The following is a 23,702-nucleotide window of genomic DNA, read 5'->3' on the forward strand; positions in this document are numbered from 1 at the left end:
TACTGAAAACAAAGAGGCTCTTCTCCTCACAATATTCAAGCAAGAAAATCAACCATGGCAGGTGGTTTTATGATAGCTCCTCTTACCAAGAGAGGTTTCTGATCAAACAGCTCTGCACCAGCTGCCTCTGCACATATCAAAACACAGGAGAGATGGGCCGGAGTGGAAATTAGTGGAAATTAGTATTCAGAAAGAGCCTAACAGTGAATGAAGATGATGGCCTGGGACTTATTCAATTTTCTGAGCTTATTTCTCTCACAAAAACTGACCGTCACACATTTCAGAAGTGAGATCAGCTACCAGAGTAAGTTTTTCATATTTGCTTGCTTATTTTTTAATTACAGCAGAAAGAGTCGTATTTCTTCTACAGTCCCTTCCAGTAAGACTGGCAATTTTAACTAAGACTTAAGCAAATAAATCACAATCTTAAAGGTTTGATTTATACAATGTCTAATTAGTCCAAGGCCTAGCTAAACTGTAGAGAATCTGATATGTAGCACACTTTACAGACATCTGCCCTTGTTGTTTTCTTAAGGAGGCAGGATACCATCATGCATTTCTAAAGAATTCCTAAAGATAATTGGTTTGTATGTTAGGCACTTGAATAATTTTCTCAAGGTTCCTTATTTCATGATTAAAAATCAGCATCCATATATAGGTACCCAATTTAGTTAAAGTTGTTCTATACCTTTGCATGCATAATAAGTATTTTTATACTTAAAAGGGCATTTTTTGTAGTATTCACAGAGTTACGTTATAACAATAACCTTACTTTGTTAAATCAAGTAAGATTACTGTCACCTCCTGGGCTGATTCTATGGTCCATAGAAAGAAAACAGCCTCCTCAGAGAACAATTCAAAGCAGGGAGTTATTTTGCCCCAAATTATCCTCTGAAGGATGCTATCGTGGCCCAAAGGGTAAAATTAAGACTATTAACGCTCCAGGCAATATCAAAAAGCTATATTTTATTGAGAAGGTTGCCACATAAAATAGACAGTCCTTTGGACATCAGTTCAAATTCCAAGTTAAAAAAAAAATTCCTAGAAGCAATCCGGAATTTGACCCTTCCTGATTACTGTTTCAATCACTTTTTATTCATTCATTTATCTGAGGAAGGTATAACAGAAGAGGTGGAGATACCACCCTCTAATAGGAAAAGCACTGCTGATTGGGGTACTTATCTAGAAATCAGAAGTTCTAGGTTCAATACTTCCTAGGTGTGATGGCTGTTAAAAGTTCACAGTTCCTAACTGTCAAAAGAGTGCCCCACTTATCTGCTAGGTTAATACAGGAAGCAACACTGGAAACTCCCACTAAACTGTCTGAGATATGCTCAAAGGTGACAGCCACAGCTCCGACTGCAGCACACAGCCTTAAGTCATAGTCATCTAAACCTAAATAAATGATCCAAAGTTCTTTGAAAAGTAACAAGGGTGTTAAAAGCACATTACACAAGAAATTAATTTGTAGTAGGAATGGGTGATGTGCTTACATACCTTTCTTTCATTAACTGGTAAAGATTTTCCTTCATGTATTCAAACACAAAATACAGATGATCATTTTCTCTGATAACTTCTTTCAGCTTTACTACATTGGCATGGTTTAATTTCTTCAAAGACTAGAAACAGAAAATACAAACAGATCTTACGAGGGTCTTACTCTAATGAGAAAGAAAAAACATTTCACTGATGCAGAAGACTTGGCTTCAAATCTTCTTCAATATCTTAAGTAATCAGACAGCTCTGAGAACAAAGACCAGATCTCCAAGTATTACCAGATACATATACAGTATACATATCAATTTGATGTGCTGGTTGTTTGAAAGCCAGCTACCTGGTGTCACAGCAACCACCATAACAATTGCATTTTCTCTGTAAGTAACTTCCTACTGGCAGAATTCACACTCTTCTAGAACTTGAACTGGCAATAGTCAGGTTAGACTCATGACTAAACACAAACCTGGAAATTCTTCCTTAGTATTGTGGATTAACCCTGCCAGACAGTTGAGATTGCTCATCCCCCCAGGTGGGATGGAGAAGAGAATTAAAAGGGCAGAAAGTGAGCAAACTCATGGGTTCAGATAAAGGCAGTTTAATAGGTAAAGAAAAAGCTAAGTACATGAGCAAAACAAAATAAGGAGTTCATTCACCACTTCCCATTGGCAGGCAGGTGTTCAGCCATCTCCAGGAAAGCAGGGCTCCATCATGCATTAATGGCTGCTTGGGAAGACAAATGCTGTAATTCCCAATGCTCCCCCTTCCTCCTCCTTATCCCAGTTTTTACTGCTGAACAGTTTGGTAGTTTGGTCAGTTTGGGTCAGCTGTTCTGGCTGTGTCCCCTCCCAGCCTCTTGCCCACCCTAAAACAGGTGGCTTGAGGTTGAGCAAGCACTGCTGAGCAGTAACTAAAACATCCCTGCCTTGTCATCAGTACTGTTTTGGTCACAAATCCAAAAAAATCCAAAACACAGACCCTTATGAGCTACTGTGAAAAAAAATTAACTCTATCCAAGCCAAAACCAGCATACTTGGGTCTTCATTCTTCCTTCTTCTTACATCTTCAGTGTATTCCACATTCATTCTTGCTGTAGCAGCACAGTACTAACTCAGTACTTAAGAAAAGTGACCTAAGTTTTTTGCACGTTTGCAACACTAATAGCAAGGACTAGAAATTAAGAGAGGTCTTTAGAACATACCCCTAAAGCTCTGCAGGTGTCAAAATTTCATGTCATATGTCTGCCACCAAACCAACTATCCAGAAACAACTGCATGTACAAAGGCTACTGCTGTTCAAAGGGCATGTGTTTATTTATCAAGCTTTGAAACACCCATCAGCTTCAGGTTTTGTGATATGAGGCGCTCTCACACACCACTCACCAAGGAGGAAGCAGCTCTCTGCAACCAAATGATTTTTTGTAAGACTATAGACACCTCGTTCACTTGCAGAGCCAGGAAAACAGAACTGTAATGCCATATGCCACAGCTCATGTTGGGGGACGTTTTTGGTAAAAGGGGTAGAAAGAATGCGATGTTACCTCAAAAATGTTACAGGGATCATCTACTTTAAAGACAATGATTGAATGAGACAAATACCTTAACCTCTCGAAGGTTCATGCACTCCTCCCAGGAATAAAACTTTCTCTTCATTCTGCAATAGTAGAAGGGAAAAAGCCAATTAATACATGATCGACATCATCTGGTCTTAGACCCATAAGTCTCATTATATCTTAACAGTTCAGTTCTATCAAATTATAAGGTGTTATCTCCTTTGTCAAAAAACTTTACATGTCCGGATAAGGTACATTCTAATAGAATGTAAAAGCACTACTATTACACAGGATTGTCTTTTTCCTATATGTATCTTGCTGAAAAATTTCAGAGCCTTCAGTAAGTCAGGGCATGTTATTTTTCCTTCCAGTATACAATGTGGTGAAGTACAGCCTAACTGTAAAAAGAACAAGGGTTGTGACAGTTATGAACAACTCAGACTAAGTTTTGAAACAAACCTAATGAAAAATTAAATTAAATCACCGTGTCTCAAATTTTATCATATTCTTCTTGCTCCTCTTCTCTGTATTCTTCCTCTGTAATTTCAATACTTTTCCCATCTAAGTTGTATTTCTTCAGTTTTCAGTGTCCACTGCTCCCATGTTTCTCTCTCCCTTGCCAGTTGCATCTATCATACCAACTTCTTTTCAAATTCTGCCTTTCCTTTCAAGCTTACAAGCAACTCTGCTCTAACAGAAACAAATTGTGTGGCAGATCTGTTTTCTCCTAAGCCAGACTATAACTCTGAACATACTATTTGTGTGTAATGTATGGTCCTATTTATTCACATGCATTTTGATTATGACTCAGTTCTTTCACACATAACTCTTATGCTTTCGGACCAACAGGATGAAGGCACACCCACACAAGAGCATATATTAAACTTACAAAAATACTCAACTGTTTAGAGTCTGGATTTCAGAGGGAGTTAGGATACCCTTTGAAGATCTGAGTCTTTGTCAGACTTTAGTAATAATTCAACATTACTTATTATTGTAGCAAGTTTCTAATCTGAAATCAGCTCTTATAGTTACAATAGTTTAAGAACTACAAGCCCTTCAAGGGGTCTGGTTGTTTTTTTTTTAAGTAGTTTTTTGCAACTGCCATCTTGTGTGTTCAGCCACCAGGCCATTTCTGTTCCAAATGGATTGGCATTAATGTGTAATCTAAGACAGTACCATCTTCTGGTTTGTTCTGAAAGTTTTGAGTTCCTACCATGTTGCAAAATGAAAATCAAAGGTGCTTCTGCCAAGATTTGATACAGGAAAAATACCCTCAGCACAGAGGATTTACAAAGTTCCTAAAGCTAGCTATTGACTGTTCATACAAACCAGCATTGTACTGAAAACTCTTTGGACAAGTATGTCCCTGGGTCATGGTTGGTATTTCAGGAAGGTGCCTGCAATGCTTTACTGTTGTTTCTTACCACAGCTAGGACAAATAAGCCATTTACAAACTGAAACCATTACTGAAGGGTCAGAGAAAATCGTGGATTTTTCAAGAAATTTTAAGAAAATCTTAGCTGAAAAGACCAATATGTAGTAGAATATAAAGATACAGATTATGGATAATGAGATCCATCGTGTTAATTATGACTTCAGCGTTAACATTACACTGGATATTAGCCCATGAAACCTATGTTCCATGTAAGCAGCACTGCAGAATACTCTATATAATACACATAATACACGTATGACTGCACCTAGCAGCAGAGCACTGTTACAATAAGCCTATATATCTCAACCTCTTTATCTTCTGCTGAGGCTTTGGAGAATACAAGGAACTTTGGATTTGTACTGGGGTAGCATGCAAATGCTCAATACAAACACTGTGTGGAACTGGAATGTGAAGTACTCAAAACAAGCACAACCAAGTGGACCATAGAATGAAAAAACCTGAACCATCTACTGTTAAATAACAAATGAAAATACTTACTTTTTAATGGCTATTAGCTCTCCAGATTCAATGCTTCTCCCTAGGAGGACAGAGCCATAGGTCCCATCACCAAGCTGTCTGATGGTTGTATACCTATTCATGATGACGATACTTTAGCCGCAAACGCATTTCAGTCCTTAGTGTTTCTTGTGTTTCTCCTCCGAGTGTAACCAGTTCTTTCTGTGGCAGCATAAATATAGAGCACTCAGGACAGTGTGAACAGTTGCAGGAATCATGTTTTCAAGACTTAGCCTTTGGTCTGAAAGCACAGAACATAATCCGTTTGAATCCCGTACTCTTCCAAGATTGCTTGTTTGCAGACTCCATTCTGCTCCAAGATATATTCCTTCTAAGCTATACACAAACACTTGCCTTGGTCTCTCATCTGGGCCAGCCTGTACCGGGGCTAAGTGGGTATGTTCCCCAAATCCACTCTAACACTAAAGCTAGATGTACTTCACAGCAAGCTCACTGGTAGCCCAAACGGGAGAAACAATTACCAAAAGCAGAGAATAAAGCCTCATAGCTTGGAGAAAAGAGTTTGCTGTCAGAAAAATGAAGTGTTACAGTAATACAGGAGGGAACCTATTATAGCCAAATTATCAGATACATAAGTTACCATCTCACATGTCATCCTGCCATCAGTTAAACGAATTTCCTGACTTTACATAAGGTCCTATGCTAGCGATACGCCATATGTAGCCCCTTAAACAAAGCCTCCAGAGGAAGCATATTATATTCGTGTCAGATAAGATCAGACGTATCTCACTACAGTAGCCCTAAGCATGAATCAGTCTACAGAAGCAGTTGCTACATCAGACTATCTATCCCACCTTTTGTCCTGACACTGCATGAACAGAATGCTAGATAATAAAGCCAAAAAGTCCTTATTCCCTCATTTAATCTAATTCTTGCTAGTATTTCTTAGACTTTAGTTTAGAATAACTGTTATCCATTCTATGCAAATTAACCATACGTTTGGAATAAAACAGAATTCCCCTGCAGTGAGGGTTTGGTCCCTGCATTCCCTTTTTTTCCAGCTCCAAGAAGACAGCAATATTCATGGCTGGTGACCTTTGCCTTCTGTAACCTGCATTTAAACTATAATTTCACAGTTTGGGTTTAGTTTTTTTTATTTTTTTGTCGCAGCCTTAAATCCGTCCTCCATCTTGCCTTATTTCACAAAGCCAAATTATGTTTTTTAAAAGTAATGGGATTATGTTTCTTGTACTCTGAAGTGACATCAATGCAGCGCCACAATCCTGTGGATGCAAGATGTTGTAAGGATCCTTTTGTTTTCAGTCTTCTAAGCCCATTAGCCCCACTAATACCAATACAGGAACAAACAAAAATTAGGAAACATGATGTTAATACACCTTAACAAGCACTGTGTATAAGTAAGAAACAACATGTCTCTAACACTGTCTTAGACACTGGGTAGCATCTCAGACAGGCAGGAGGAATTGCCACCTAGCAGCACCCATTTCTCTCCACACACTACTACAGAGAACCATGACTGAGCACCTTATTAAGAGACCTAATCCCGCATTTTGTCCTACTTGCCAAGGAACACAGAGCCTGTCCGTAAGAATGGCACTTTGGAGTACCAGTTTCTTTTTGGCTGGTTTTCATGCTGTGTACCTGCATAGCATAAAGCTACGTTTAGGCAATGTTCTGTTTCTATGTTAAAAAGCTTTGGTTACTCCAGCTGGTCACATCGTAAGAGGATGTGAATACAAACTACAAAACTGTCTTGGAGTAAAAGAGTGTGTTGATACTACATAGAAAAACATAAAAGCCTTATTTTCACAATATTGTCAATGATGTTCAAACTCTGCCTCACCTGTAAACATGGCTTTCCCCCCCCTAAAAATCAACCAGCAAATACCCTTTAAAAGCAAGCCAGATTTAATGTACCAAGGCTACTTTCTGATTCACGGCATAACTCAAACTTGTATGCCTTAAATAAGCATCCTCTCCCATTTGAAGGGCTGCAGCACTGAGAACTGAAAGTGAAACTGGCTCACCCTCTGCCACAGCTGAGAAACGCAAACAGTAAACAATCAGCAACTGCCTTTCAAAATCCGTTCAGTGCTTTGGCAATAACCCTAAAGCGTTACTAGCAGGATGCACAGAGAAAGGCCTGGCGTAAAGCCGCGGGTTGCGATCTTTGTTGTCCCAGCAGCCGGTGTTTATGTGTGTTTGTGAAGGCACTGGGAGGTACCCCACGAGCCGAAAGCAAAGGCAGGGGCAGCGGGAGGCACCAGTCCCTCGGCAGCAGAAGGACCCGCGGCATTTACGCGATGGCGGGGAGGCGAGCCGCGGGGCCCTGCCCGCACGGCAGGCTAAGTCGTGGCTCCCGCCCGGCCTTCACGCTGCGGCGGCGGCCGATTCCCAGCCTCGGCCCCGCCACACGCGAGTAACCCAGCTCCAGCCACTTCTCGCACCGAGACGCAGCACCCCCGCCACGCCGGCGGGTCCCCCCCGCGGCGCTCCCCGGGCGCGGCGGTACTCACGGTGCGCGGGCGCGCCCTCCTCCAGCCGAGCCCCGGCCCGCCGAAGCGGCAGAGGTCCCCAATGGCGGCGCCGCCGCTCCGGGCGGCTCCCGCCGCGGCCCCCTCGCGCCGCCTCAGCCCAGCTGCGGCCCACGCCGACCGCGGGCCTCGCTCAGGGCGCCGCCGGCCGCCGCGCCCCCCGCCCCGGCCCCGGCCTTTGGCGCTCCCCGCCCGACGGCGGCGGGGCTCCCCGCGGGGGGATAACGCCCCACGACAGCAGCCGGGAGGGCCGTCAAGCCGGCGGTGCTCGCCTCCGCGCCGCCCGGCTGGTCCCCTCGCGGGAGGGTGGGCAGCGAGGGCCTGCGGGCCCCGGCGCGGCTTCGGCCGCGGGGAGGGTTTAGGGGTCGCCCCAAAAGCAGGCGGCTGTCGGCGGGGGAGGCGAGAGACGACGGCGCAGCACCGCGGCTACCCGAGAGGTGATTACATACAGCTGAGGGGGGCTTTAACGTAACCGAAAAGAGAATAAAAATCCCCTGGTGACTGGCTTGTCTCACGTCCCCGAGAGGAGTGTAAATAATAAAAGAGGGACGCAGAAATACCGAGCTACGAACTAGCGGCAAAGGGTACCGACACCTGCCGCGCCGCGGGGGGGGGCGGGGCGGACCCCCCTCACCCAGAGCACCGCCACCCTGCCCGGCTGCGGCAGGGCCGGGTAAGGCACAGGGGGCCGGGGGCAGGAAAAAGGGAACAAAAAAATTACCCTCAAACAATTGATCATCAGATCTGACAGTAATAATGATTAAGTTTTACCTTCTTTTCTGTGCTCCCTCATTTACATTTTAAAAGTTACACAACACAGAGTTACTTCCCGGGGCTTGCAAGGCGGGGTGAGCTGGTGTAACTCGGAGCCTGGGGGACCCAGCTCCCCGCCTCGGGGAGGAGGGTTTTACCTCAGTGAATCCTACTGCGAAACACACACTTGTTAAGAACTTGGCTCCTTAAAAAAGGTGTGAGGGAACTGTGGTTGCCCAGCCCTCCCCCCACCTAAATCGAGGCCAGTCTTTACATTCAGCCCTGTTTTAGAAAACCTGTTTTAGAAAACCTAACGGGGTGTCCCAGCGGCACTAACAGCTCTCTCCACCGAGCTGGAGAGTGCCCTGGGCGCAGGGCAGGTAGTCGTGAGAGTCACACGACCTCAGCAACGTTGCTATCTATACAGCTACAGCACTAACTGCTCCCTTGCTACCTGGTTATTAATTTGTCTGTAACGAGGCCCCGGTTTGCCCGCGGTCACAGCGGGAATGGCGGCTCCGGCGCCGGGCCCTGCTCCTGCTGACGCCGGGCCGAGGGGCCGCACCAAGGCGGCAGGAGGCCGCCCCCGGTGCGCGGACACCGCCGCCTTCCCTCGGCCTCCACCGCTGGGGCCGGACAGGCTCAGCGGCGTCCGCGGGGCTCGCCGTCTGGGGGCACAGACTACTTTTCCCGGCAGGCTCTGCCCCGCCGCCGGGCGGGATCGGCCCGTGGAGGCGCCGCTGCCCGGCCGGCGCGGCCCTGGCCCGAGGGGTGCCGCCCGCGGACTACGTTTCCCGGCGTGCAGCGCGGCGCTCCGCTACAGGCGGCAGAGCCGCGGCGGGCTGCGGCGCGCGCTGGGGCGGGTAGTCCGCGCGGCCGGCGCCCGCGCCTCCGAGCGGCCCGTGCGTCAGGCGGCGCTCTGACCTTGCGGGTTTGTCTGGGCGCGTCTCCGCCGCTCCCGCCCGCCTGCCCCTCACTCGCCGGGAAGATGGCTGCCGTACGCAGGGCCCGCAGTTACTCCCGCTGCGTGGTGCGCTTCTCCGACCGAGAACTCTGCTAATTTCCCCCCGCGGGGAGGACGCACGGACCGAGCAGGGGGGGCAGAGACCCCCGGGAGGGGACAGCGCCGCCCGAGCGCCGGCAGCATGGTGAGCCGGGCCGGGCCCGTCGCGCCGGGCTCCCCGCGGCAGCGCGGCCTGGGGCGGGCGGGGGGGGGTGCCAGGCGCCCCGCGGGCAGGCGGTGGCGGTGGGGGCGAGGCCGCCGTGGCGGGCGTTGGGAGGGGGCGGTGGCAGCGGCAAGGGGTGTGTGCCCGGCGGCGGGAGGGGCGGCCCCTCAAAGCCGTGCTTGCTGCCCCGCACCCTGCCCTGTCCGCGGGCACCGGGACCGGGCAGTGCCGGTGGGAAGTGTGCCGTGATCCCGGTCCCTTCCGCGGGGGATTTTGGGCTGAAGAGTGAGTGGGGCTGCTTGGTTGAGGAGCGATCTAGCTGTCCGTAGAAAAACCTGAACGTACCACCACTGTGTCATTACAGAGGAGCCTGCCCTACGTTTCTCTTTCTTCCCTGAAAAGGTAGATGGCATAAAGTCATCTGGTAAACGGCTCCGTTGGCCAGGCACTCTACTTATTTTAGTTTGTGTCTTAACATCTCAGAAATACTGTTTGATTCAGTATTGCTGTTCTCACCTCAATATTGATTCAAGCATCCATGATGAGAGCTTGGTCATTCAAACTATTTATGTCATTCAGAAGCTTTTAAAATGCCTTACCACCACGATTAAAACTCGTTATTTTTCAACACAGTGTTGCTTCTACCACATTGACAGAAAAATGGAGAGACTTACTAATTTTCTTATAAAACATGAAAAACGTTAGCTGTCAGTCACTGTTCCGCTATGTCATGTTTGCTTGTCCCTTGGTTCTGTGCAGTTCACACGTAGCCCTGTTCAAATGGTGACGGTCAACTTTGAACCGTTTCTGATCTTGGCTTTGTTTTGCTGAAACATCTGAACTATTAAAGGGTTTGACATTACAAACACTTCAGCAAGTGATTGTTGTGCTCTGAGGAAATCAGCATGCAATTTTTGATTGCAAAACAGTTAAAACGAAGCTGTGCAAATAAACTAGTCTTGCATTTAGCAAATGATTTCTAAAGCTTTGCAAACGAATCAGAATCGAACCTACTCAGCTGACTTCTTTTTACAGGTTGCAGCCTAAGTCAGGTGTTTACTTTTGACATGTTGACCTTTTGACTTGCCTGGCTACCACTTTTCTCATGGAAAATTATTTGAGCTGATCAGTACACACACTAAGGATGTCTCCCTTTCAAGCAGGATCAAGTCACTGTTCCGTATGACAGCTTGTTTTTAGCAGGAGGAAGGCCAACAGTGTAAAGATGGAACAGGCTAGATTTATCCACTGCATAGCTATTACAGTACAGTATTCTGTGAGCTTCAGAAACTATAACTGCAATTTAAATATTGTCTGAGTGGGGGCAAGGAGCCAATTTTTACAAGTTACAAACTGATCTAGCTGTGGTCTCGTAAGCTGTATGCTAGTGAATATCCTTGCTTCAGGGATGCCTGTGTTTACTCATTTATTCTAGCAAAGCCATAGGGTTTCAGCATTCAAGTAAATAGTGGAAAGTTTGTTAATCCAGTCCAGTTAGTCATACAGTAGCCATGTGAATGAATTGCATTACTGGTAAATTTAGAGGGATGGTCACTTACGCTGACACTGCTGTCAGAAGACAAACCTATGATGTGAGAGACTTCAGACCACACATGCACTTGGTATAGAGGAGGTAATGACAAAAGTAAAAACTTCGGTTGTAATCAACTTCATGATGTTTTTTGACAGCTTTTAGGCTGTGGACTAGGTCTTCATAGTGTATAGTATGTATTTTCTGTTTGGATTGAGAGCACACTCAAATTTTAAAGAGCGTTGAATGATATTTTGGAAGCAGTTGGTCCAGAATCATGACTGACTGTGACTCAGAAATAGAGGAGAAGCAGGGCAGCTGAACAGAGACGAGGGGATGGAAATCAAAACTCTTGAACAGATTACTGAAGCAAAAACTTTTTGAACACGAGGTAAACTTCAGCCAGCTTCTTAACCTTAGAAATAATTTTAACTCTTACTCTTAAATTAGTTTATTTACAGTCTTAATGAGCTAAGGGTTTTAACGGGTGTGCCTTTATGCACATGAAGATAGTGTGTTGTTGATTTAGTTTAGGAATTACTGGTTTCTGCATTTTGCAGATAAAACCAGGTTTATTCTTCCCAGACTGAGAGCTGACTGGGCATAATTAATCTGCAAACCAGAAGCCTTGCACTCTGCACAGGCAGAGGTGGGCCTTACTTGTGTCAGCCCAGTGCCATAATAATGCTCTTCCAGACATCCATTTCAGTGCTAGCTGGTTCCTAGGCTATCTCTGTTCAGCCAGCGTAGATGTAATCCCTGGATGCTATAATAACATGGTAACTCATAGGATGTTAACTGCCTGCAAATTCTGGAATCAAAACCCATGAAACTTCTAAGTTACTTACTCCTTGCTCAGGTTTAATGCTGCTGGTGTTTTAGAGTGCTCTGGTTTACCTGTTTTCTCCACAGAAAAATAAAAAATGTGCAGCCTTAAAATAAAAGTGTAGAAACAGATGCAGTATCTGTTTACTTTAACCAACCAACACTGTCTGCATTATCAATTGAAAAAGATAAATTGACTGAGACATCAGTGAAAACACCTTTACTGATGACAAGTCAGTAAGTTTGTAGCTGTTTTGGAACCTGAGACAAGTGCTACAGCTGAACTCCAGGGAGGTGTTTGTCACCAAGACAAAGAGATTAAATGTTGCCATCCCATCAAGTTTGCCAATATTGTGTAGTTTGATCATGAACTTCCAGATGCTATAAAATTTTTATAAGTTTTCTGAATACAAGAATGCTTTGATTTCTGCACTTTGATTGTGTAGGGGATAGAGATTTCTTTACGAGAACTCAGAAGAATCTCACTGACAGAATGTTACTTGAAGTCTTTGTGCACTGCTTACAATAGGAAGGAGTGGGAAACAAAAGTTCTGTAAGTTAGTTGTGGTAATCTTAATGCCAGGTTTACCTTCTTAAAATTTCACTTTGCATTGTGTACTTGCAGAACTATAGATGTCAATTTCAGTGTAGAATGGTAGAAAACCTGGGATGCTTCAGCTGCAGGAAGAAATTTAAACAAACGTTTTAGTTTGTCTTGAGGTTTTATTTTTCCTTACTGGCATCTTGCAGTGGTTGTCATTGAATATCTTATTGATGCTCAGAATTAGTTTTCCTTTGTTTTAGTATAGATTCCATAAATCCCAGTATATTTCAAAATGAGAATTTATTTGCATCTTTTTAAGTTTTGCTCTGAAACTAGCAGTCTAAATTCTATGTAGAGCCCTGTTAAGTTTGTTCAAAGGTATTAAAGTCTTATTTGTTTATCCTGTCTCACAGCAGTACTGTAAATAAAAGCAGCTGTCAAGCTCTCATGCTAGCTTTTTATTTTCTTTTACAATACATTTTTTCTTTAGTTTCACATGTAGTTTGGAGAATGCTTGTATTGTCCCACAGTTTTCATAAAGTATCTATTGTTAGTCTTTTGTGCTTCTGTAAATATTAAACAAATCAAAACTACGGGTTATCTTTACAATGAGAAGATAATGATTAAATTTTAATTTCTTGTATGAAGCACACGACTTTAATCTTAATGAAGCTTTGGTTCTATGCTTTGGCTTGGATGCTGAGTGTATTTATTCAGGTGTTATGGCAGCGTTCTGATGCATGTAAGCCTTCAAGTGATACATAATGAACCTGTGTTGGATTGGTGTGACTGAACTGCAAAGCCAAACTTCATTGGGTTAAGAGGAAAGTGCAAACAATACCAGTAATTGTAAAATTAATTTTTATCATCAATTAAGATTGATCTGTGGAGTAGTGGACAGAATGTGGAAAAGGGGAGTATGCTTAGAATTTTTTAGATGTGTGTCCGTGACAGTTGTGCTTTGTGAATGTGCTGCAGGGACTTATGCAGACTCTATAATCACATCTGACTGCTCTCTACTAGGCAGAAGCAGAAGAAGATTGTCACTCTGATTTGGTAAGAACTGATGACAATGAAAGATCCAGTGAAGCAAATCTTCAGGTATGTCTCGTGTTTTTACAAACATAGTGCTGCTGCAATTTAAGCTGCATTACTTATGCTCATTCAGTTACCACACATTGTTGATCTGACAAACGCTTAATCTGTCTGCCCCTCTTTGCACTGTGTTCCAAGTGTTAGATTCAGTCTTCATTTATCTGTGTAGATGAAAAGAAAATTTGTGTCAGATTTGGAATTTGATGAACTAGAGAAATCAGACAGCAGTTTCTGTGTGGATCAAATTCCAGTTTAAGTTGTCGCTGTCTTATGGAGCAGAAAGTTGATAAAGGCAGTCTAACAGAAAAAGTGTGTTCTCTTAGGATACTAGATTTCTGTGTAGTAACTCCCCAGAAGTCATGAAGATTGCAAAAGACATGTAAAGTGTAGCTTCAAAGGTGCTGAAAAAAATGCATGGCAAGAATTACAACTTGTATTGTTTCACAGAGCATAGTCCTTTCTTTTTAAAAGAGAAAGGAATGTAAGATCTTGTTTGTAGATTATATACAGTCTTGATTGTCATAAAGCTCAGTATCCTTATGTACAAAAAATCAGGTTTTCTAAATTTTAATTTCAAGAGCTAGTTGACTTCTTGCTTGAGATAACTGCATAAACAAGAACAAACATCATGTCCAGAAATAATACTTTTTAATGGAGTCTTAGGTCATAACTGTAGTACTAACAACCACTTCTTGAAACATCGCTTTTTCTTCTAGTATAGATAAAAGCACTTATGTTATTGAATGAGATTGAACAAGTCCTTGTGCACTTTATGTTAAATTTACTGTAAAAGCAGCTGTGTCTAGACTCACTGAAACTAAGTTAGAAGTGTAAAGCATAATTTTGAAGTTCTTTTTTTGTGTTTGTACTTCATAATTTCTCCTTAGAAGTTGTACCGTCTGAATATGTGGTACTAAGTCAGAATTAATGGGATTTTTTTAGGCAGAGCTTCAGATGTTCAGAGCTCAGTGGATGTTTGAGCTTGCCCCTGGTATGAGTTCTAGTGGGTTGGAACCTCTGCCATGCAGAGCATCTTCAAGAGGACCTGGAGTAAAGTCTGTAGATGCCAGAGGGAAACAGGAGATAGCAAAAGAGGAAAAGGTACAAAAAACTAATGTGTAATTTGGGGATTTTTGTGTTCGTGTTAGTGTTGCAGTATAACTACTCTAAAAGCTAATGATTAATTAAATCTAGAGGAACAACAGAGGTGATTAACCTGTTGTCGTGGTTTAACCCCAGCTGGTAATTAAGTACCATACAGCTGCTTGCTCACTCCCCCCTCACCCAAGGGGTTAAAGGAATGTAAAGCTCTAGGGTTGTGAGATAAGAACAGTTTAACAACTGAGATAAAATAAAAACTAAAGACCAATAATTTTAATAACAACAATAATAGTTACAATGAAAAAGAGGGAGAAGGGGAGAGGAATGAAATCCAAAGGGAAGGGAGAAAGACTAGTGACGCACAGCACAGCTGCTCACCACCCGCTGACTGATGCCCAGCCAGTCCCTAAGCAGTGATCTGCAGGCCCCGGCGACCCCCCCACCCCAGATTATGTATGAGCTTGATGTCCCGTGGTATGGAATACCTCTTCAGCTAGTTCAGGTCAGCTGACCCGGCTGTGCTGTGTCCCCTCCCAATTCCCTGTGCCCCTCCAGCCCTCTCACTGGCAAGACCAGAGAAACCAAGAAGTCCCAGACCACACTGTTCCCGTACCAAATCCAAAACACAGCACTGCATTAGCCACCAAGAAGAAAATTAGCTCTATCCCAGACAAAACCAAGACACCCGTTGTCTCCATACTAATGTCTTACTGTAGTCCCACACTGATTTTTCTAGTTTTTACGCTTGGCTTTGTGTCACCTTCGCAGTCTGCTTTCTGAAAGACTAGCTAAGGGGTGAGCAACAGGAACATGGATAGTTTGTTGATTGGGAATTTCAGTTATGGCTTGTAGCACATGAATATGTCTTCTCACTCTATGGAATTATTCTATTAATCTCCTTCATAGAGTACAGTAGGTAAGATGAAAAATAATTCTAAGTCAAGTGACATTGTGCTTGTATTCGTAAGAAATTTATGAGTGTTCTGTGTAATTTGTTACACAGGCAAAAGAACTTTTCCTGAAGGCCGTGGAAGAAGAACAAAATGGAGCCCTTTATGAAGGTAATATGGAAGTCTACAGTCAACACCCTTATTGCAGTGGAGTCTACCACTGATTTATGTGCAAGCCTGTATGATGCCAGTGAACTTAAACAGCAGGCTAATAGTAATTTGAGAGCTCAGTTGTTTGGATAAGCAGACAGACTGGCTAATAGGAACCATCATATCACAATTCTGAGGTTGAAGAGAAGCTGAAGTGAGATCAAAGAAAGAACTTTGAACTTTCAGACATCTTGAAATCTGGTAATTTAATCAAGCACTGAATTGCTTCTTCATATAGCATGCTTCTTTATATGACTTTTATAACATGGAATAAGCATAGTAATTAATCAAGGTAATATAGTATATTTTCTGTGCTCACAGTTTTCTTCATTCCACTTTAAACAGAACTACTTAATCCATGGAACGTTTTGTTGTTTGACTTTGACTTTTGGTTTTATTCTTTTAATTTACACAGTATGGCTTGTTTAAGAATTCCTGAAGTGAATGTTTAAATTACTTTGTGAGGTTTGCCAAAAATATTTGAGATGCTGAGCTTGCTTGTCCTCTTGCTGTCAGCACTTGTAGAAATGGAAATTCAAAGTTTTGTTCCTCATCGGTATTTTTCAGAATGTATAGAGCAAGAAGTCCATCCTAACTTCAAGTCCTATAGGTCAGTAGTGGAGATACCAGTTTTCTGTTTCTTTCATGAAAAAAAAATAAAAATGAACACAGAGCATCTGTGCCATCCTGCTCATCCACTAGAGGCTTTGGCTACCTTGGTTGAAGTGCAGGTGCAAAATATGTCAAGATAAGCAGAACGGAGAGTACTCTGGAAACTCCTGAATTCAGCCACCTGTTGAATACAAAATTTCCTCTCTATCATGGGAGTTTTCCTTCCCTTGCAAGGGATTTCTGGTGGTTGTTCCAGATCTCAAATGAACTGAGAAAAATATGAGTCCCCAGTAGGTAATAAAATTAGTTATTTCAGTTTCTAATTTATTACATGTTTTTACAAGGCAGAATGACTTTGGGCTAAGATATTTTGTGTGTTGGGTGTAAAATTAACTGCGCAGTAAAAAAAAAAGACTTTAGGACTAAATCAGATATGTAATCTACCATTTTGGAAATCATGCAGTAGGTGGTGAAGGTTCTTTCATATCAAAAATTTCCAAATGATCTTAAAAAATATGGAAGGAAAGCAGTCTATTTAAATATTGTGTATATAAACATGTATGTATAAAATGAAAGCTATAGATTCATCTGCTTGAGTGCGTTTCTTGTGTGTTAAACATAGCGGTAGACAAGTAGTAACATCTAACAGTTGCATTCACAAAGGCATATTAGGCATTTGGATTGCTTGAATACGAATCCATTCTTTCTTAGTTAAATTTGGTTTGAGACTTAAAGAAACAAAACTAAACTGTTTCTACACATACATCTATATGAGACCTTAGAGACAAGGTCCTAAGCCAGACACAGATACATTGCTGAGCATGTGTTGGGACACCTGTTTTCAGACCAAACTTTTATCTGCTGACCTGGCCCATGTCACCAGAATCCAGCTGGCATTTCAGCCTGCTTCTGAAATCTGCTGATACTTGACATTTGTGAGACAGTTATATGCACCAGCTTGCTCATGTTTAAGTACAGTACAGGCCTTCCTGCAAGATTAAATGCTAAAGTTGAGACTGATCTCTGTTTAGCTGGCTGCTGGTATTCCTCATCCTCCCCAGCCAAAGGATATTACTTGTCAGTCAGCAGCCCTGACATAAATTTAAGGAAATAGAAATGCTTACTTGCCCAAGCTCAGGCTTCTGAGACTCATTACTGTGTCATATTCTGAGCTCCATCTCACTGGTGTTTTACTTTGGGTTTGGTTTTTAAGGTCCAAACTGAGGGAGAGTTGCCCTCTGATCTTGGTATTTCCATGCAGGAATACAAACAGATGTGTAAGTACATCTTAACAGTGGTATTAAAAGAGACTGTGGATACAATGAATCTGCTTAAATTAAGAGGGACCCACAGAGTTAACTCAAAAAAGACGTTCTACAGTTTAAATAACAGTTTGTTCCCACAGGGTGATTTTCCTGGGTCTATTTCTCTGCTCAGTTTTCGTAGCATCTTTGGAGTGTTAAAGGCAGAAGTACTTTCTCTGCATGCTGGAAGAAACCCAATCTGTCAGTTTTTCTTTCATGCCCCATAGTCTTGTGCTTGCTACATAGCTTTTTGAAAAGGCTGCTTTCCTCCAGTGAGGTTCCTCACTCACTGTTTTGCGTGGGCTTGCTTCTGTGCCTTCTGTAGTTTCCAGGGTTTTGCCACAGTAAAATTTACTTGGTTTGTGTCTGTTGTTGAAATTTTAAAATTACAATAGTATTTTGTTGATCTTTCTCACCTTTATAATGTTGTGTATGTCTGAATGACTGTTTGTACTGTACTGGGGATTTAAAGTACCTGCATCATCTTTAAAGTTCTCTTTCATGTTCCTCATCGTTACTTCTGAATATAATGCCTAAAATCTTTATGGCTTGTTAGGAATGCTTTGTAAGTGCTGCGCAACAAACAAAATCAGGACTTCGCAATATTTTAATGTAAAATTTTGTATTCCGTAATTGAATTTATAGTAGTTAAGGTAAATCTGTAAAAGTTGAAACACTACTGAGAGAGTTCTTTACTCTGAAAGAGTACATGAAGTTTTTAGTTTTGAAAATAGGTGCTTATGTGCCTCTCTTCTGTATTGATTTGAAACCTAATCAGTTTAGACTAAGTAAGATTTACTACTAGGCAAAGGCATTTTCCACCTTTTTAGTGCTTTTAGCTGAAGTCATCTCTCTCAAAAAAAATCTGCCTTAATAAGCCAGTATAGGCATCAGACACGTTTAAACGTTAAACCTTTATTTTCAGCTATCAAGTTTTATCGTCTAGCCATGCAGCTTGTACCTGACATAGAGTTTAAGATCACCTATACAAGGTCCCCAGATGGTGATGGAGTTGGAAAGAGGTGGTAAGTATGAAAATTTGCTAATTAAGTGCATAAGAGTACTAAAACTTGAAATTTTGTTTCTAAAACATAAGAATTCTGTACTGTGATAACACAGTTGTAAGTCTCTTAACATTTGGAAAACTTGTCTGCTTTCATTTGAATAGAATGCTTCATAGAAAGTTTACAGATGCATTAGTCCAAGGAGGGTTTTTCTGTAGTCTAGTTCAAAGAAGGTAACAGGCTTGTTTGGAACTAGTTAAATTCAAGTGGCAGGATTACAGATAGTTAGATTGTTTCTTAAGAAAAAGAAGCACCAGTCAGTTTATTAATTTTGATTTCTGATTTTCATATTTATGAGTTATACATTTACAATCATCAACAAAATTGCAAATGGAGAAAAGATGAGGAAAAAGATTGCTACCATGGAATAAGTGTCATAATTAAGCAGGGGAATATACTACTGCTCTTGTGCTAACAGAGCCAAGTGGGAGCATTTCCAACAAGTAGAGCAATATATTTGGAAGCTCATAGACTGTAAACTGAGTAGTCTAGCCTTTCATCATTACAAGCATCAGAATACTCCTAGCCTCAGCACAACAGATGTGTAGCGGTTTAAGGTTGGCCTAACTTGATTCACGTTAGGCCCAAAACTTGTTATAGCTCAGATAGTGTAGTGAAGACAAGCTTATGAAACAGAGCTTCCCAATTCAGTGCTTACTGATAGCAGCCATAGATGCTGCTGATAGCCATGAGAAATCAAAAATTTAAAACTGAAAATAAAAGAGGAAAGTACACCCCTGTCTGTGTGGTATTATAGCTCAGTTGTGTTGACCCAGGGCAGGACAGCTTCAATGCAGTTGTTGACTCAGTATAAAAAAAAAAAAGAGTAAGATGAGCCAAGTGCTTTATTCACATCTGTTACTTCAGGTTCTGAATGCATTGCTAGCATGAAATCTTTGCTGTGCATTTGTGCACTAGGAAAAGCACTGGATGACAAAATACAGCCATGTAAAAATCTTGTTTTTCATAGGATTATTTTTGTATTTTAGCGTCCTTTTCCATACTCCCTTCATCAAGCCTATCTGACACCAAGTTGGGTGGGAGTGTTGATCTGCTTGAGGGCAGGAAGGCTCTGCAGAGGGATCTGGACAGGCTGGATCAATAGGCTGAGGCCAGTGTATGGTGTTCAACAAGGCTCAGTGCCAGGTCGTGCACTTGGGTCAAAACAAGCCCTTGCAATGCTACAGGTTTAGGGAAGCGTGGCTGGAAAGCTGCCTGGCAGAAAAGGAGCTGGAGGCATTGGTTGACAGCCAGCTGAATATGAGCCAGCAGTGGCCCAGGTGGCCAAGAGGGCCAAGAGCACCCTGGCTTGTATCAGAAACAGTGTGGCCAGCAGGGCTGGGGCAGTGATCATCCCCCTGTACTCGGCACTGGTGAGGCCGCACTTTGAATGTGCTCAGTTTTGGGCCACTCACTACAGGAAAGACGTTGATGTGCTGGAGCGTGTCCAGAGAAGGGCAACAAAACTGGTGAAGGGTCTGGAGCACGAGTCTTATGAGGAGCGGCTGAGGGAACGGGGGCTGTTTAGCCTGGAAAAAAGGAGGCTCAGGGGAGACCTTGTCACTCTCTACAACTACCTGAAAGGAGGCTGTAGTGAGGTGGGTGTCAGTCTCTTCTCCCAAGTAACGAGTGATGGGACAGGAGAAAATGGCCTCAAGTTGCACCAGGGCAGGTTTAGATTGGATATTGGGAAGAATTTCTTCCCCAAAAGGGCTGTCAAGCACTGGAACGGGCTGCCCATGGAAGTGGTTGAGTTACCATCCCTGGAGGTATTTAAAAGACGTGTAGATGTGGCACTTAGGGACATGGTTTAATGGTGGACTTGGCAGTGCTAGGTTAATGGTTGGACTCGATCTTAAAAGGTCTTCTCCAACGTAAATGATTTTATGATGCTATGAATTTTCATTCAGTTTTGTAAATGTTCCTAGAACTATGTGACAGTGAGGGAAAACCAGCCAGTGCTCTTAGTTGTCTATAAAGCAGTATTCGTAGAGGTGTGTTTTTTGAAGAGATTCTAGTTGTGGTGGTTTTGCTGTCTGAATTACTATTTTAGGTGTTTAATACAATCTTGGTAAGAAAAAAAAATACACAATTTATCTGAAAAAAACAATTTATAACATGGCCTGTAGGTACTGGGACTGGCTGTTGCATTCCATCAAAATAAAGGTGTATATTGAGTGCAGCATCTTACTGTAGTCTTAGTTATGACAGGCCCAAACATAATTGTCTTCTCTATAATACCGTAAAACCCATTGGTAGGTCTGCTATTTGCTTGCTTATATTCTCAGCTCATTCTATTAAGCTTGTTTAGAGGAGAACTGAATAATATTAAAAAGTGACTGGAAGATTTCTTAGCTAGCTTATATACCAAGTCAGAGGAAAAATGTTTTGTAATGAGATCAAGGAGAGTTGTGTAGTTTGTGGTTACTTGGTGCAAGCAAGCATGCAGCTATTAAAGGATCATATTATGGCATACAACTTAGATTTAGGTTTTTTTGAATGTGGTAATGTTCTTTTATCACTTAGTAATCTTTCAAGTTTACTGCCCAATAGCAAGTGTATTGTTTCTGTTCTGCTACCTTGTTCTTGCTCCTGAAATTTTTTTTCTCTGCCTGTTTACAGGATTCGTGAAAAGTTATTGATGAATAAATTCACTGAAGATCACGCTTCAGTGAATAACACAAAAGTAAAAAAAATTAGAAATTCCTTCATTGTTTTCAGTATCTTACATCGTGACAAGGATTACAAAACATAACTTTCCATCAGTGATAATTTATTTCCTGCATGCAGTTTATCTCAGGCAAAGTAAAGGATGAGGTTTGACTTTTCTTGTGGTCAAGCAATTCTTCAGTGACTTCACTAAAAAGAGTGTACTTTAAAAGCCGAAAAGAAACTGAAATTGGAATTACATGAAATAAAAAGTTGTTGCTGTCAGATGGATTCCAGGAAAATCTAAATGAACTTCATAAGATGGCAGTAGTTCTTTTGTTGTGTGATAAAATGAGGTTGCTTTAAAACCATACAGGAAACAACTATATTGATTGAGGGTAAGACAGTGGATTGATGCCAAGATAACGACATCTGTTGGTATGTTTTGTCCAGTATCACAGTGTTGGCATTCCCCCTTTTCTAGTGTTGAGGATAACAAAGAGGATGACAAAATGGCTGATCTCCTGTCGGATTTCCAGCAGCAGTTAACTCTTCAGGAATCTTCAGTCAAACTTTGTCAGCCTGAGGTTGATGTCAGCCAGACCCATATCTCAGGTACGAGTTAAGATACACTGTAAGAGTTCAGAGGCAAAATTTATGGAGATGTTCACTCTACTACAACATTTATCTCCTTCATTGTAAAGCCACCTTTAAAGAAATACACACAGTATGTCTTTATTTACTGTTATAGTTAGATGTGAAGGAAGAAGGATCATCAGCTGAACATACCTTTTTCTCATACGTGAATCTGCCTTTGTCACACAAGCTTTTCCATATAGTGCTACTACTATATAGAATTTTTCAGGATCAGAGTCATACTTCAAAGTATGCAACTTCTAGGAACAGACTTGCTAAAGTAAGCGTATTCCAGTTTTCATTCCAGTTCATATTGAAAAAGTGAAATGTGGGTTTTTTCCTGTTTGGTTTGCAAATACTTACAACAATTCTTCAGTGTGAATAAGAGACAGTTGTCCTGTGAATAATACACATATTTGCATTTCCTTTTTTTATCTGATCCTGTATCAGATTTTTACAACAAATATGTTTTCAGGTTCAGCAAGACTATATAGTATAGCTAGAAAGGCTTTTGGAGGTTAATGATTTTCAGTGCTTTAGTTCTAGGGCAGTCATACTGAGACTTCCTTATGATATCTAAATTGTAGAGAGCATATATAAGCTATAAACTCTCTTAAAATCAGATGCCTTAAAGCATGTGTGTTTTGCATCCCAAATTATGAGTTGCTCTTGGAAATCTTGGCCTGATCTCCTCTTCTGCTTCAAGGAAGGAAAATAAAATAAATGTAGCACGCTGTTCAAGTAGAAGCATATGCAAGTTTTTTAAAATTTTATTTTTACTTTAACAACTGTGACGTTGTACGCTTGAGAAAGCATTTTTTGGTTTTTTTGCCAGTAAAGTCAAGATGTTATAAACATTACTATAAAATGATCTCAGGAGATGTCTCTTTTGAGCAGCAATCTTAAGTCTCTTTCTAGTTTTATTTTATGCCTTCCTGCCAGTCCTGTGCTACAGTGTCTTGTTTACTGACTCTTTTATAGTGGAATGAAAACTGTTAAAATCATGATGTCTGCTTCAAAAGTTAGTAGGCTGGAAAGCATCCCCCTTGGTCACCACAGTAGTACAATAGTCATGGAACTCAGCAGCCCAAGGAAAACTGAAACAATGTGAAGCAGCGGATTTGGCTGAACTGATTTCCTCTGTTCCATTTTACATTTTATTGACATTCATAATCTTAGAATACTGGTTAATCATTAGTACAGGACAGAATCGAACCTCTGCTATGTAACTGACATACTGAATATATTTACTTCCCCTCCCTAGTATATGAGTAATTTTTCTTAGCAGTTTTCTTTTACATGAGTAAAGCTTAGGACCAAGATAGTATTCTTCACCAGAAATACTGTAATATTTTTTTACAGGGTGTGCCAAGTATCTGAAGCAAAGTGTCTTCACAATCCCTGGTTTATTAGAAACTTAGAAACATGGATGATGAAATAAACAATCAAAGGCTTTTTGATTTTTGATCATTACTGACTCGTAACTATCAAAATGGAAGATGTAGACCTGCTAGCATTAATAAAAGATTTTTAAGCCTTTGTTTCTCCCATTCTGCAAGGCACCGAGAGTTCATATACCGAAGAGCTCCTCAGCTGACAGAGACTGTTTTGTACCTTGTAGCAATAATCTGCACAACTTTTGTTTATACTGGAACATTAATTTAATGGTTGCAAATATAGGCAATATAGCAAATTTGTGACTTCTCAATAATAAAACATAAATTAAGTGAGATTCATGAAACAAAATGTGTATTAAATGAATCCAGAAACTGGTGGCCCATGTAATGTCTGTACTTTTTACCATGT

The 23,702-nt window shown here is 41.8% G+C and overlaps 2 protein-coding genes across 7 annotated transcripts in view; one reads left to right on the forward strand and one right to left on the reverse strand.

Moving 5' to 3' along the window:
• CILK1 (ciliogenesis associated kinase 1) overlaps nucleotides 1-9,297 on the reverse strand; it is a 26,111-nt gene extending 16,814 nt beyond the window's left edge. The window contains exons 1-4 of one of the 6 annotated variants that reach the window (XM_055809409.1): nucleotides 9,194-9,297; nucleotides 4,983-5,241; nucleotides 3,093-3,147; nucleotides 1,498-1,619 (exon numbers count right to left, since the gene is read on the reverse strand). In XM_055809409.1, coding sequence (XP_055665384.1) covers nucleotides 1,498-1,619; nucleotides 3,093-3,147; nucleotides 4,983-5,083 — 278 coding nt within the window. In that variant the 5' untranslated portion in view covers nucleotides 5,084-5,241; nucleotides 9,194-9,297. Of the gene's footprint in view, nucleotides 1-1,497; nucleotides 1,620-3,092; nucleotides 3,148-4,982; nucleotides 5,242-7,498; nucleotides 8,096-8,287; nucleotides 8,525-9,193 lie in introns of those variants that run through there. The other 5 variants (XM_055809410.1, XM_027787756.2, XM_055809413.1 and 2 more) reach the window with 5 other exon arrangements.
• The window catches only part of FBXO9 (F-box protein 9), a 22,621-nt gene continuing 7,998 nt past the window's right edge, over nucleotides 9,080-23,702 (forward strand). Inside the window, exons 1-6 of the mRNA XM_055809414.1 lie at nucleotides 9,080-9,417; nucleotides 13,359-13,436; nucleotides 14,373-14,531; nucleotides 15,535-15,592; nucleotides 18,473-18,572; nucleotides 21,745-21,875. Of these exons, the coding sequence (XP_055665389.1) occupies nucleotides 9,415-9,417; nucleotides 13,359-13,436; nucleotides 14,373-14,531; nucleotides 15,535-15,592; nucleotides 18,473-18,572; nucleotides 21,745-21,875 (529 nt within the window). The 5' untranslated portion in view covers nucleotides 9,080-9,414. The remainder of the gene's footprint in view (nucleotides 9,418-13,358; nucleotides 13,437-14,372; nucleotides 14,532-15,534; nucleotides 15,593-18,472; nucleotides 18,573-21,744; nucleotides 21,876-23,702) is intronic.

Source organism: Falco peregrinus, chromosome 7 (genome assembly GCF_023634155.1).
Source record: "Falco peregrinus isolate bFalPer1 chromosome 7, bFalPer1.pri, whole genome shotgun sequence".
Lineage (NCBI taxonomy): Eukaryota > Metazoa > Chordata > Aves > Falconiformes > Falconidae > Falco > Falco peregrinus.